Source organism: Montipora foliosa, chromosome 11, assembly GCF_036669935.1.
Source record: "Montipora foliosa isolate CH-2021 chromosome 11, ASM3666993v2, whole genome shotgun sequence".
Classification (NCBI taxonomy): Eukaryota; Metazoa; Cnidaria; class Anthozoa; order Scleractinia; family Acroporidae; genus Montipora; species Montipora foliosa.
In genome coordinates, this window is record NC_090879.1 from 2146832 (window position 1) to 2161831 (window position 15000).

The 15000-nt window shown below is 38.5% G+C and overlaps 1 protein-coding gene across 1 annotated transcript in view; it reads left to right on the top strand.

Annotated features, from left to right (window-relative positions):
• Positions 1 to 15000, top strand: part of LOC137976557 (flavin-containing monooxygenase 5-like) — a 26099-nt gene that overhangs the window by 8769 nt on the left and 2330 nt on the right. Inside the window, exons 2-3 of the mRNA XM_068823941.1 lie at positions 7433 to 8136; positions 10552 to 10787. Coding sequence (XP_068680042.1) covers positions 7433 to 8136; positions 10552 to 10787 — 940 coding nt within the window. The remainder of the gene's footprint in view (positions 1 to 7432; positions 8137 to 10551; positions 10788 to 15000) is intronic.

The window sequence follows — 15000 nt, forward strand, 5'->3', positions numbered from 1 at the left end:
TGTCCCTCGGATTTCAGTAGCGTTGTGCACTATTACTAAAAATAGATTTTGTCACATGAGCCCCCCGAGTAGATCGATCTACTGAAATGAAATGTATGAGTGAGGTAAGCGATAGCGGAGGAAAAAAGGAGAAAACTATATAAATCTGTGGAGTTGGTTTCTAAAAAGAAGGTAGAATGTATGGAGGTACATCTAGGACAAAATGCAATCCTCTGTAATTGATATAGTTATTTCCAAATCGCGTGAATCCATCGATCTGAAGCTGAATGACAAACACCCGTTTTAAGTATCATTAGATAGTCAAAATGTAGAAAGGCATAATGGTGAAAGTCATCAAATAGGCATAACGCAAAAAGGCATAACGCGAAAGGCCATATGGAAAATAAGCGTGACGCGAATAGATATAACGCAAATAGACAACGCAAAAAGGTCTAACGTAAATAGACATACTGCGAAAAGGCATCTCTTTAAAGTTATAACGCAAAGAGAGGGAGGACTGGGGAGGGGACGTTGTCGGGAGTGGGGGAGGGGTCGGTAATTGCTCCAGAAAGCAAGACAAAACTAGCTCCCGTAGAAACTCGTGCCACTGGTTCAGATAGCACCATTTTGAACATGGCTGCAAATTGTGCAGGTTTTGCTTCACAGCAGACAGTGTCCTCTCTTTTTAACGACGGAGGCAATTGGCTTGTGAGCGACGAGAGAACGACGGAAGATCACTGAGTCGGACCAAGAAAGAGTGCGTTCTGAAAAGGGCAGCGGCGAATTCGCAAGCTTACGGGCATCATTGTGGCAATTTCAATGGCTTTGAAGCCTAATTCCAGTTGGAATTTTGAAGCTGTCAGCTTCTCCTGTATTCGGAATCTTGGGTCGGCCTGGTTGACCCGTATAAAAAACAGCAGGTACTTGTGTAGCATTGACTTCGTGGTAGATGTTTTCTGTCATTGCTAAAGCTCTTCGAAGAATAGAGACTAGCTGTGTACTCTGCGGATTAATATAGTTTCAACTCTTAAAAGGACGTCAATTAATCGTTTAAGTCGAAAGGAAATATAATCACTTTCGAAACCATTTTATTTCTGTTGTAACAGTTCAGTAAGAATTCTCAAATATTGAGCCAAGACATTCTGAGTGGAAAAAAAAGGCATCGCCCGTTCGAACACCATCTTCTCAAAAAAGATACGAATGCTCTTGATTCGATCATTTTGGCGCATGCCCAGGTCCTTCCTACGACTGCTGATTATTCGCGTAGTGATTAGTTGCATGATGCCTGCTTGCCTTTTCGTGTTATGCGTATTTGAGTTGTACCAAGAGAAAATGAGGGAAAAGAGAGGGAGGCTCCCAGTCCAGCCCTTGGGATATGTCATGTCCACGAAAGGTATTTTTAGACGAGCGAAAGTCTTTGGTCTGTCCTCCGAGACATCCGCATGCAGGCCAGCCTCAGTCTGATGTTTGAATGAATATAAATATTCATCAGCCTTCCACGTGCGCCGCCATTTTCTCTTTTCACTAAGAACCTGAGAGCGAGGTAAGACTGCATGCGCACGTCTCGGAAGACAGGCTCTCGCTAGAAAAAATACTTCCGCTCGTCTAAAAATAACTTTCGTGGACATGACATATCCCAAGGGCTGGACTGGTAGCCTCCCTCTCTGTCCCCTCATTTTCTCTTGGTAATACCAATTTGCATGGGTTATGCCTATTTGCGTTTTGCCTTTTCGCGTTATTCCTATTTAAGTTCTGACTTTTGCCATTATGCCTTTCTGCATTTTGAGTATTTAATGATACCTGAAACGGGTGTTGGCCATTCAGCTTCGGATCGATGCATTCACGATTTGGAAATTACTATTTCAATTACGCGGGATTGTATTTTGTCGTAGATGTACCTCCATAAGAATGGTTAGTACCAAACACTGTAAATCGGACTCACAGTATCCAGATAAATGACCATAATTTGCCAAAATCTTTCAAAGAGTTGGAGGAATCGGGAGAAAGAGCCTTCATACCGCTGCCAAACCATCGTAAGATATCGAGAAATGTAAGTCTTGGCTAACCGATTGTATGCGGTAATTCTTTACGGTGAAAAATATATATATGTGCTCTGCACTGGCCTGGAGAAAAAGTTCCCACAGCAGAATTCCCTGATGTCCACCAGGCGTCACAACAAGGTTCATTAAAGGGAAAGCATTACCGCTTCGAATAACAAATTGTCTCCATTCTATCGGCGGCCTTTCCGTACTTCCAAATCGGCACTCTTAATCCTCACGGTATTAACGAACGCTTTTCATGTAACTAATATATTCCTATTTCTCACGTTGCCATGTTACCACCAATAGCGCAGCTCCTCCTATACTATAAAAACTACACGTAACCCACAATTCCTCGATTCGCTCTGACTAAGGGCTAACGCTTGAAACGTCAGCTTTCAGAATCTCTGTACGGTGGCCAATTTACATTATCAACTCCGTTGATAAAACCAAATTTTTGTTTCTCCATTCTAATTTTGAAAAACACACGAGACTTTGAAATACGCCTAAAAAGTAGAGGAAATTCTTCAATAGAAAGAGGTCGTGCGCCAGGAGATGAAACAAAGCTAACAGGCAATTCTGACTTTTTCCACAAAATACGAAAAGGCTCGGGAAATTATTTGAATTTGGACAAAACGCGCGTGAGAATATTCCCTAATTTCACGGGTATACCATTTGATTAGCTATTAATAACATGGTGACAAATTACTCCTTAATTTTCAAACCTGGACGCCATTTTAGCACTATATGAAAAGTTGCCATGGCAACAATGTAATTTCACATGTGAAATTACAAATTAACGCTGAAATCTCGCGCCAAAATTAAGGAGTAATTTGTCACCCATGTTACAAATACCTATCTGGCTGACAGAGGGTTGTGAATGAATTGACAGACAATAGAAGTGTCTGGGATTGGATTAAATACAACATTAGAGTTCACACAATTAGGCATTCGAAACAAAAAGCGATGGAAAGAAAAGAAAAAGAAACGAACCTTTAAAGGGAATTTGGAAAAGCAAAACAAAAATTTGATTCTGACCCTAATCGGGCATAAATGCAAACGCTCTCAATTCGACCAAGGAAAAATTAAAACTTCTGAATGAAGAAAAAATTCAAGGTATCATTATCCGAGCACGGGAGCGTTGGTGGGAACATGATGAAAAGAGCACAAAATAATTCCTTCATTTGGAGAGAAGAAACCAAGTTAAAAAACATGTGCGGAAATTGAACATCAGTGGTTTGATCGTGACTGACCCCTTTAACCTACTCTACGAAGAAAAACGTTTTTATCAAAAATTATATAGTACAAGCAAGGATAACAATGCAGATAACCTGCAAGCAACGGAACTTTTCTTGAGCAATTTAAATATTCCTCGACTAACAGAACAACAAATGCTTTCGTGCGAAGGCAAAATAAGTTTAAAAGAATGTGCCAAAGTTTTGGAAAGTTTTCAAAACAACAAAGCTGCAGGAAATGACGGAATTCCAGTTGAATTTTATAAAAAATTCTGGCCACTTATTAGTGAACCTTTTATTAATTGTGTGAATGAATTTTTTGAAAAAGGTGAAATGTCGAGTTCACAGAAACAAGCAGTAATCACCCTTATTGAAAAGAAAGGAAAAGATCGTTCTTTTTTAGAAAATGGGAAACCAATCTCTCTTGTAAACGTGGATGCAAAAATTATGTCCAAGGTTTTAGCCGTTAGGATAAAGAACGTCCTACCAAATATTTTTCATCACAACCAAAATGGCTGTGTTAAGGATCGGTATATAGGTGAACTGTGCATTCAATCTTTGATTTAATGGATTTTACTCTTAAAGAAAACAACCCAGGTTTAATGATTGTTATAGACTTCCATAAAAAGCATTTCACGGCATAGAGTGGAATTAAGTTGTTGAAAGGCATTTCAGAACATTTGTTGTAAAAGTTCTTGCTTGCCTACCTCTCCTAGGATTTTCGAACATCTGAAAAATGGTATAATTGCCCATTTTTAAAGGATTTTTACCTAAAAAGGTCACCTAGAATTTTCGGGAGCCTTTTTTCTGGCTGAAATGTTCGAAAACGTAGGTTTTAATCTCTTAATTTTTGGATCACTAGACTATCAGCTAGGAAATCCGAACAGATGAAAAATTTGTAGGGGATAAAAATATGCCTACATCTACCGTTTAAATACTAAAATACGTTTAGCAATGCTATGTTTAAGTGGTTTTGAACTATATTCTCGTTGGGTGCCCCTGTATTCGGTAGGTTAAGACATTGTACAAAAATATACAAAGCTGTGTTATTAATAATGGTCTTACAATGGATTATTTTGCTTTGGAACGCAGTTTAAGACAGGGTGATCCCCTCTCCCCGTATTTATTCGTGGTTGTAGTGAAACTTGCTATAGCCATTCGTCAAAATACAGCGATAAAAGGTATAACAATTAGTACTTAGGAAACAAAGCTTCTCCAATACGCCGATGATAAGACAGCAGTTCTGTCAGATATAAATTGAACACGGACTCTATTTACTCTCTCTGTCAGAACTTAGGATAAATTCATCTAAAACTGAGGGAATGTGGGTTGGTTCTTCCAAAAGTAATAAGCTAAAACCCTTTGGTATTAAATGGCCCAATGAACCAATTAAAGCCCTCGGAGTCTATTATAGTTATGACATTAAATTCCTGCACGAAAAAAACTTCACTTATTCCTAAATTTGTTTACATTTTGTCACTTCTCCCTGCACCCAAGGGAATCATCTAACAGTTAAACCGAATGTTATTTAAATTTCTCAGTGTGGAAAGGAACTGATAAAGCAGCAAGACTGTCGACGATAAATGACTATATGAAAACGGTATATCATATCAAAATGATTGACCTTGAAAGTGTGATCAAATCATTACGGGTAGCCTGGATTAAAAGAATCTTTGGAAAGAATGATGGTGCTTGGAAAAGATATCTACGTGTTTTATTGCAGCGTTTCGGAGATCTCTTTTTATTTTACTGTAATTATGAAATTAAGGATCATGCTATCTCTTCTTTGTTCTATTCCGAATTACTTCAGTGGTGGTACGAATTTCGAGACGGTTTTGATTCTGGAAAAGAGCGGCAATTTATATTGTGGAACAACAAACAGATACGTATCAATAACAGGCACATCTTTTATGGAAAGTTTTTTGAAAACGGTATTATTTATGTAAAGGATCTTTTATTTGATACAGATGCTACAAATTCTTTCAAGATTGTTTCAAGCAAAATCGCGGCAAAACTAATCTTTTGATTTTGCGGGACTTGTCACTCAGTGCCATCATTTCTAAAAAAAGACACCAGTGTTCCTTCGGAAATTTTCCTATGTTTGCTGACGAATGAAAATATAGACTTTGATGTGTTACAAAAAAATCTAAGGATTACTACGCATTAATCAAAAGTAGAAAAGCTGCAGTTTCCAAAAAGTTCTCAATATCTGAGACAAGCTTTTAATTTATCACAAGGTCACTTGAAAAAGATCTTTCGACTGCCTCATAAAGTGTAGTTTGAACCTTATGTCATCATTTCAATTCAAAGTCCTTAATTCGTTGCTATTTACAAATACAAAGTTATGTAAGATAGGTTACATCTCAGATTATAATCGTTCATTCTGTAAATCGGAACCAGAAACCCCCTCTCATGGAATGACTTTGAATACTATTTCTACTTAGTGACAAAAGAATTCTTCCATCTAACTTTGCAAGATGTCATGATCGGAATACTATATGCAAAATGCCATTAACTGAATTATTTGTTGCTTATTGCTAAATCATCTATATGGGGTTGCAGAAGAAATCAGACATTGCCAAACATACCCGCCTTTAAACAAAGGGCTAAAATTAAATACGAAACAGAAAAGTTTATGTGTGTTAAAACCAATTGTATGGACAAATTTAATAAAAAGTGGGCCCTGTGCTTAGACAACATTGATTTTTTAATTGTTTATAAGCGTGTTTATTAAAAACCGGCTGTGCGCTTGGGTTTGTTATTAATGGAATCATGGAATCATATACGTATTGTAGATTATTATTATTATCTTTTTTTGTTTTGTTTTTTTGTTGTCTTTTTTTTTGCTTCGGGGGTGGGCGGGTGGGGCTAGTATTATGTAATAGTACATGTATAAGTATTTAATTTTTGGTAATTATTAGCATAGTACTAGGTAGTACTGTATGTACGTATGTAAATTAATAAGTATTGTAAGTATTGTTTCTATTAAAGAAAATTAAAAATATATAAAAATAAAAATAAAAAACACCGTCGCCGCAGTACCAGGAGAATGACAAATGCAGTGACCCGGGGAGATTTCCACGCGGTGGCACTTGTGTCCAGACATTAAGCTATAAAAATTACAAATTTCAGACAAATTGAGCTACCTTTGAGCATTTTTAACACTTACTGCAAAATTTGCTAAAAGTAGGGGGCAATGACAAATTTAACAAAATTTATATAGTTTCCAAAAAATGCAACAAATTTAGCAAAAACTGCAACATTTACAATTTTTTCAAAAAATTGCAAATTTCACTACACAGCAAGGCACAGGAGCACCAAAATGACAAATTTCTCGAAAACTACAAAAAGTTGCAAGCCAAGTCTGAAAACTGCAAATTGAGCAAAAATTACAAACTTTGCCAAAAATTTACAACCTTACTAAAAATAACAGAAGGGCCAAGTTTGCAAAGATCACAGAAAACTGTTCACCCAGTAAGAAACCTGCAAAACTTTGGAAAAAAATGCATGCCCAGCAACAAAACTTCAAAGTTTAGCCAAAATTACAAATTACCACCCCTTATTGAAAGCCAACTGAGGAAAAAAGAGAGCGACAAATTTCACCCAAAAAAAAAAAAATGCAAATTTTACAAAATCCCGCTTCAGCCACAAAAAAAAAATGTAAGTGCCACTTGTTTACCCACGGAACACCTTAAGAGTACTCAGGAGCTCGTTCAACAGGTGTCCGTGCATACCGGATCGAACTGGAATTTGGCAGTGTTGGTTTTTCTTGTGAAGGGAAAACCGGAGTACCCGGAGAAAAACCTCTCGGAGCAAGGAGAGAACCAACAACAAACCAATAATAATAGAGCAAATAATAAAGGTAGCATTACGTTGCTACAACCATTACTGAATTAATGAAACATTTCTTTTGGTTTTCCTTAAGTAACGAATGATTAATGAGATGAATAAACATTCTTAACACTCGTGAATGGAAGATAAAGCTTCTTTAAAATAAAGCACACTACAGGTAAATTCCTTAGCTCCATACCAGAGTATCACGTTTCAAGACAAGGCAATACAATCTAATGTGAAGCCTTTATGTTCAAAGGAATTCCCCCTCTAACAACAACTGGACAACTACCACTTTTGTACTTTTTTGGTGGGATATTAACGTTTTTTTTTTCTATACACAAACAGGTATTGGTAACTCTGGAAGCGACATTGCTGTTGAACTCAGCCGCCATACCCTACAAGTTTACCCCAGCACCCGCCGAGGAGCATGGGTTCTATCCCGAATGTGGAAAAATGGAAAGCCTTTGGACCAAGCAGTATCCACTAGATTCTTTAGTCTCTTACCAAAAAGCTTATTTGAATTCTTTTTCACCAGAGCTTTAAACACAAGATTTGATCATGAAGTATTTTCGGTGCGTCCCCAACATTCACTCTTGAATCAACAGGTGTTGATCAGTGATGATCTTCCATATCGCATTATCACAGGCAGCCTTGTTGTCAAGCCTAATGTCAGCCACTTTACCAAAACAGGAGTTGTTTTTGATGATGGCTCTGAATTGCGTGACGTGGATGTGGTCATATTCTGTACAGGATACAAGATAGATTTCAAGTGTATAGATCAATCTATTCTACCTGTGAGCGACAACAAAGTTGACTTATACAAATGCGTGTTTACTCCAAATCTCTCCAAACCAACCCTAGCAGTTATTGGCTGTTTTCAACCTCATGGAGCTTTTTTCCCGCTGTCAGAGTTGCAAGCACGCTGGGCAACACAAGTCTTCAGTGGTAAGAAATTTCTTCCTTCAAAGGATGTCATGATGGGTCACATCGAAAAGAAAAGAAAAGAGATGAGACAGAGGTTTTATGCAAGCAAGAGAAACACCTTACAGGTATGTGTCCAGATCACAAATTAAATTAAAGTTAATTGGTGATAATTAATTTTGCTTAATTAGGACTACAGATTTGACTAAATTTTGAATTAATCCAGAAAACTAAGACGTCAGAAGGGCTTGTAACTACTATGTTGAAGAGGGTATTCAAGAATACATATATAACTGAAGTCTGAAGCTTAAGGATAAGTAAAGCATAAAAGCTTAAGCTTAAATTAAAGCGATCTCTTCAGGCCTTGGTAAATATTAATATTTACGATACCTCGAGTCCGAAACAAATTGGAAAACTCCCTTTGATAGCATCCAAAACGAATTCCCGATTGAATATTCAGTTGTTTCATCTCTGATTAGGAAATTTCCATAAAACCTTGGTGAACAAATTGGACAAGTATGTTGAAACAACAGTGGCCGTACTCGAGAGTTGCTGTTTGCTGATTGGGCACAATAATACAAAGGCTTTTTTGGGCCCAATCAGGAGCCGGCATTCGCCAAGCCGTTTGGAAATGGTCTGGTGAGACTTGGTACCTTGGGGCTCTTTCCACCGTTCTTGAAAACTTTCGTCGTCTTTTGTCCTGCCCCGACTGACTGCCCCTGGGTCTCCGAGGATGAGGAGGGATTGGCGTGTGAATTTTTACTGAGGTCCCAAGAGATTGTTTTGTGCATGTGTCTCTTTACTTTGCTTAATTTTAAACCCTAACAACTACCAAACAGCCACTTAAATTACTTAAATCATACTCGTTTCCTATCGTGTTAATAATGTAAGTTCAATTTTCTCCTTATTATTTATCAATAATTTTCAAAAACTGAACTTATATCCTCAACATTGGGACTTTACAGTGCAACGCGCCTTACCGTGGCCACCCAACAAACTTTTACAATTGATACGTCAACTCAACAACCCATGCAACGGTGTTCAACTAACAACCGTGAAAACGTTACAAGGAAGGGTGACTGTCGACCACACCCTGATTGGCGTATAAGTTTTAAAAAAACTTTGTTAGGTGGCCACGGTAAGGTGCGTCGCATTGTAATACTTAGACTTCAAACACTTTTTTGGAGATATTTAATAGTTTAGTGTTTGAGTCAGTTGTTCTATGTTTTATGTACTGTTTAATAGACGAGCAGGAGTGTTTTATCGGGTTTAAAACCAAGAATCGAAGCCGAGTGGTTTTAGACCAGATAAAACACGACATGAGAGTTTATAGATGGTTTTCAATTCACCTGACGTCACAGCAGCCATGTTGGTGCACAGAATAACAGAGAAAAGCGTCTTTTGGGAATTTGACTCTGTTATGATGCAAAACATGAGGCATAATTTGCTATTGTTTTGTACACCAACATGGCCGTCTCTTCACGTGATTGAAACCATCTGTTGAACGGCTTCAAAAACTTTCTACCAAAAGCGTGCCCCTCTGGAGTCCAGAGAATGGTGCAAAATGTGAGAAGAAGATATTAGCATACACAAAAAGCCGGGCTCATTAGTATTCTTTACATGAAGAATTATAATAGACGTAATTGGCTAACCCAGTGTTGTTCTCAATTGAAACCCTTTGGAGATAAAACGTTTTGTTCCAGGTATTTCCACATCATTTAAATATGAATGCTACAATATCATGCAAATGCAAATGTAATACATAAAGAATCTTAATCCCGGGAGATTTGAATTGGGTGCAACATTGAGTAAGCCGATTAGTTCTATGAGGAGTGTTTCATCAAGTTAAAGCTCATGCACGCGACATATTATCGGTGTTTTGATTAGCCTGCGAGCAAGCATCCCGAACAAACTATGGACTAACTAGATTCAAAGTAATTTCTTCACGAATATGGGAAACAGTCCCATCAGCAATTAAACTTATCCCTTTTAATAGCTTTAAAAAACAGTACAAATTATTCCTATCGAAGAATCAAAACTTAAAAATAAGAAAAAAAACCTTATGTTCAATACATCTAGCCTAATTACTATCATTTATTCTGTAAACATATAATCTCTTAATTTAATTTTCTCTTCCCACTTACATTGTTACTTACATTGTTACAGTAGTAAATTTTCCTTCATCAATTATTTTATTGTGGTAGTGGCCAACACGAGAGCTTTAGCTACTTTGGCCGCTACCCACATTTCGCACCTATCCATCATATGTACTATTTTCAAGTAATTTTACTGTTGTATTGTTATTTTTATTTTTCTTTCTTGTGTAAATAGTGCATAATAAGGTGAATGAATGAAATGAATGAAGCTCTTTCTCTGCGGTGGGTTCTAGCCCCAACCCCAGTCTCTCGGAGAGCCTGCTCGCAGGTTATGTTTTGATAGGCTGTTAGGTTTATGAATTATTAATGAGTTTTTGAACCTGTTTTAAAGGCACTGACGTTAACCCAAAATACCTTACTTTTTTTTTGGAAATTTTGATCACTCAGGTTGACTACATTTCTTATGCTGATGAAATTGCTGTTGAAGTTGGCTGTAAGCCAAATTTGTGGTGGCTCTTAATCCGTGACCCTGCCTTGGCCATTAAGTGCATTTTTCGTGGTTGCACCCCGCCTCAGTTCCGTCTCATGGGGCCTGGTGCCTGGCAAGGTGCCAAAAAGGCCATTAAAGATGCTCGATCAAATGTGGTTTACGCTACAAAGACCCGCAGCTTGCCAAAGAAAGATTTTCTGGTCTGTGGGTTTGGCTTTTTTTTTAGCTCGGTTTTACGGTTTTTGCGCCGAAAATTTTAGGGCCTGGTGAAAAACAAATTTTAATACCATCAAATTTTTGGCAATAAATTTTTTGAAGAAACTATCTAGCGTTCCAAAGTTTGGAACGGATCTAACTGAACAAATTATCGTTTCCCAAAGCGCCAGTGATTGCCGCGAACTTTAATAGACCCATCATCGAGGAGAGCTGGTGTTACTCACTTTACCGAGACAGCATCACGCGATAATGGATCGTTGCCATATGATTATATTTTCGCGGTATTCGGCCTTTTCTTGAATTTGCTTTTTTTTTCGCAACAAAATGCCATTGCCGTTTTGGTACTGGTCATGAAATATCAACAAGCTTTTCTGCAGTTGGCTACAGCTTTTAGAGGACGCAAAATGCGCTTAAATAGACGGTCGACCACGAAAACTGTCCATGGTCTTCGATTTTACCACGACCAGAAGAGGGGTGGTTTGAGATAAATTTTCACTACAAAACCGTTCCTGGAGACTATTTTCGACGGCATGAGTTAAGAATGGACAGATAGACCTTTCGTGGCCGAATTAGCTTCCTGGGGCTATTGTCAACCAGATAGAATACGTGATTCAAGGACTGCGTTTCAACAGAAAAGGTTTTAGCATTAGAAATTTATAGACTTACCCACGGCAATTCGTATACATGGGAATTGGATCACTATCATGTTAATGCCGGCAAATCTACCGTAATGGAGGCACTTCAAGAAGTCGTGGGAGCTTTGTATGAACTGAAGGATGTATAAGAACATTTCCTAGGAGCAGAGGCGGAAACAGCACCTTTCTATAACTCCCAAGATCCAAACATTGTTGGAGGAATGGATGGCACTCATCTACGGATAAATGCAGCTCGTGGAAGTGCAGATGATTACTCCAGCTTCAGTATGACTTTGGCATTCAGGCAGTAGCGGATCGATGGGAACCTGATCTATTTGGATTTTTCTGCTGGCTGTCGGGGAAGCATGCACGATGCCCGTGTTTTGAACAGCACATTATATCTCATGTCTGTTACATTTCCTCAGAACTTTGAAAAGGTGATTAGTCTTTGTTTTGTTGTTGCCATGCTGTGTTTCAGGTGTTTCCCGATGTCTGAATAATGGTGTTCACTTATGCGTTGATGTAAGTGTCGGGCAGTGAACCCGACTTAATTTGTATCGCTCAAATCACATTGGAATAAAACTTAGTATACAACACATTGAGTGTTGACGATCGGGGGCTTGTTTTCCTTGACACTCAGAGTCTGACAGTTTTCTGCTTGTAAAGACGGATTTTACCTTAACATCGATCTTTGCTGCCAGAGAATAGATATCTTCGGCTGATCACTTATCTTTAAAAGGCAATACTATGTAAACAGATGGGTCTGCTGAGGGCACGGTGTGTATTTCATTTTATTATATACGTACCGAGATTTACACTCCAAAAAGGATCGAGATAAAAATAGTCTCCTTGCGCTAGAGAAGCCAGCTGATTGGTCATACGATTTTTTTCACTAGTGAAAAGCGACGTATCGACGCTCTGATTGGCTATATCGTTATTTTCACTAGTGAAAAATTGTCGTATCAGCCTTTTGATTGGCTAATATGATGTTGAACTTTGACGCGGGTGGCCTGTGCACAGATTTGTAAACATGGCGGCCGACTGGTGTATGGTTTTCAAAGTTTTTGATCTTTTATTGCTTAGTTTTCTCCTTAAAAATACCTCAGAAGATCTTAAAAGTTTTAAAAGTGCTCAAGCGAGGTATGGAAGGTAAAGATTTCTTTTATTTCAAAAATATTTTGCTATTTGTTTAGGACTTTCGTTCACGATCGGTAGTTTGATAGCCTCTCGATTAACACTTTAAATACCTCGTGAACTTTATGATCTCTGTACTTATGTAATAAACAAATTGCTTCATGATTGGCTCGTTTGTACGATTTTTATTACTCACTCGTTGTGAAGGATCGTTAATCTCACTCGTTCGCTTCGCTCACTCGTTCGTTTACGCGATCCTTCACAACTCGTGAAAAAAAATCGTACGCACTCACCAACCATAAAGTAATCTGTATGTCTGGTTCCTGGCTGAACTTATAATATGGTGGAATCGACCAATGATTTAGCGCAGCTTTGAAAACATGGTGCGTAACTTGTAGGCCTTCTTTCCTGAAAGATAGACGGTACGCACGGTTAACCATCGTGTCGACTATAGCTAGGCCTTTCGTGTATCTGCTGTCGACGTGGCTTTGAAATTGGAGTAGCACTCCTGTGTCGGTTGGTTTTCTGTAGACTTCCGTTGTTAGAGTGCCACCACATCTTGTCAAGACTGTATATACAAAGGAACGGAATAGAGCCCTAATGTCTGAATGTTCAAGTTCCGTAGTGAACGACAAGCTAGGGAGCACACTGTTGAGTACTTAAAGGAAATCTGTCGCTGACTCTGTGTTGGGCATTGTGACTAAAGTATCATCAACATATCTTCGGAATCGGAATCATATTCTTTTGTTCTAGTTGGTTTTCTATATGGCACATGAAAACGTTGGCCAATAATGGGTCCAGCGGTGAGCCCATGGCTACACCATCTGTTTGTTCGTACAATTCGCCGTTGAATTGGAATAGCTGGTTCGTAGTAGCGAATTCTAATAGAACCGTCAGTTGATGCTTTTGGAGCCGTGTGCTATGCGTCTTATTAAACTAGTCACCCTCGAAAGCTTTGTCGACGAGAATGTCAATAGTTTCCTTTAAAGGGACATTAATAAATAGTGCGGACACATCATAGGAGACAAGGATATCGTTAGGTTCGATTCTAGTGTTTTAAATCTCATATTAATAAAACCAAGAATATCATTGATACAATATTTGTTGGTTGATAACGGATTTAATTTAATTGTTCATCCAACCATTTCGCCAGCGGATAGTCGTACGTGCCAGAGGCTGATAAGATGGGTCTCATGCACAGTCTTTCTTTGTGTGTTTTGGGGAGGTTATACAGGTGAGCGAGTCTGGTTCTCGGCCGTGGCTTTGGGAAGAATGTACCTTCTCATGGAGCTGATTTTCTTTCTCTGGGAAAACAAGCCCCCGATCGTCAATACTCAATGCGTTGTATACTAATTCCAATGTGATTTGTGCGATGCAAATTATTTGGGGTTCACTGCCCGACACTTACATCAATGCATAAATGAACACCGTTATTCAGCCATCATCGGGAAACACCTTGAAACACAACATGGCAACAACAGAACAAAGACTGATCACGTTTTCAAAGTTCCTTTTTGTATTCAATTTTACTATCTTTCCATTTCTTTATTTAATTTATTTGTTGGCACTTACCGACAGCTAAAACTAGTCTCACAAAAATAGTTTCCCATGCACATAGCCTACACCATGTCCGCAGTCCCTGAGCATTGGTGCACTACAAAACCTGCCACCATCGTTTCGTAGGTTCGACAAACATTCATTGTCAATTTTGATTGCACATTTCAACAACCAGGTCCCAGTTGTTCGAAGGGTGGATAGTGCTATCCACTGGATAACTCAATTGGTTTTGCTAGTGTTTATCCACTGGATAGTGATTTATCCAGTGGATAGCATTATCCACCTTTTGAATAACCGACGCCTGATTGTTAATCGGCTTAACATTCGTTACGTATGTGTAATCGCATGGGTCCGAGGGCAATTAAGGATTATTTCACGTGGATTTCCAAAGGTTTAAATGAAATTAATCCTTACTTGCACGAGGGCACATTGCCATCACATCTTTATCACATACAAGGTAAAATTATCGAGGAAAGCCCGTTCAATGCCGCGACAAATGACAATAACTCAACATGCTTTCATTCGGTTAAACTTCAATTCAGTAAATTGATGCTGTCAACAGAAATAGGGCTTAATTTAAACTGTATTTCATATGTGGACAAAAAGCAGTTTCATCAAAGGCAGAATCTGGAAGAAGATTCTCTTGTAACTTCGCTCGCTCTGGATAAGAAACTGTTAACCAATTAGGATCAAGTAATCATGCCCAATCGATTACCAAAAGTGCCCTAGTGATTAAGAAAAAAATGCCCACCGTCTCAGCCAATCAACACTCAGTAATTTTCCCCGTATGTGATAACATACAGTAAGCACATGTCCTCTCCGGGGACCATTTATTAATCATCTGAATATTTTATGGATTTTTCG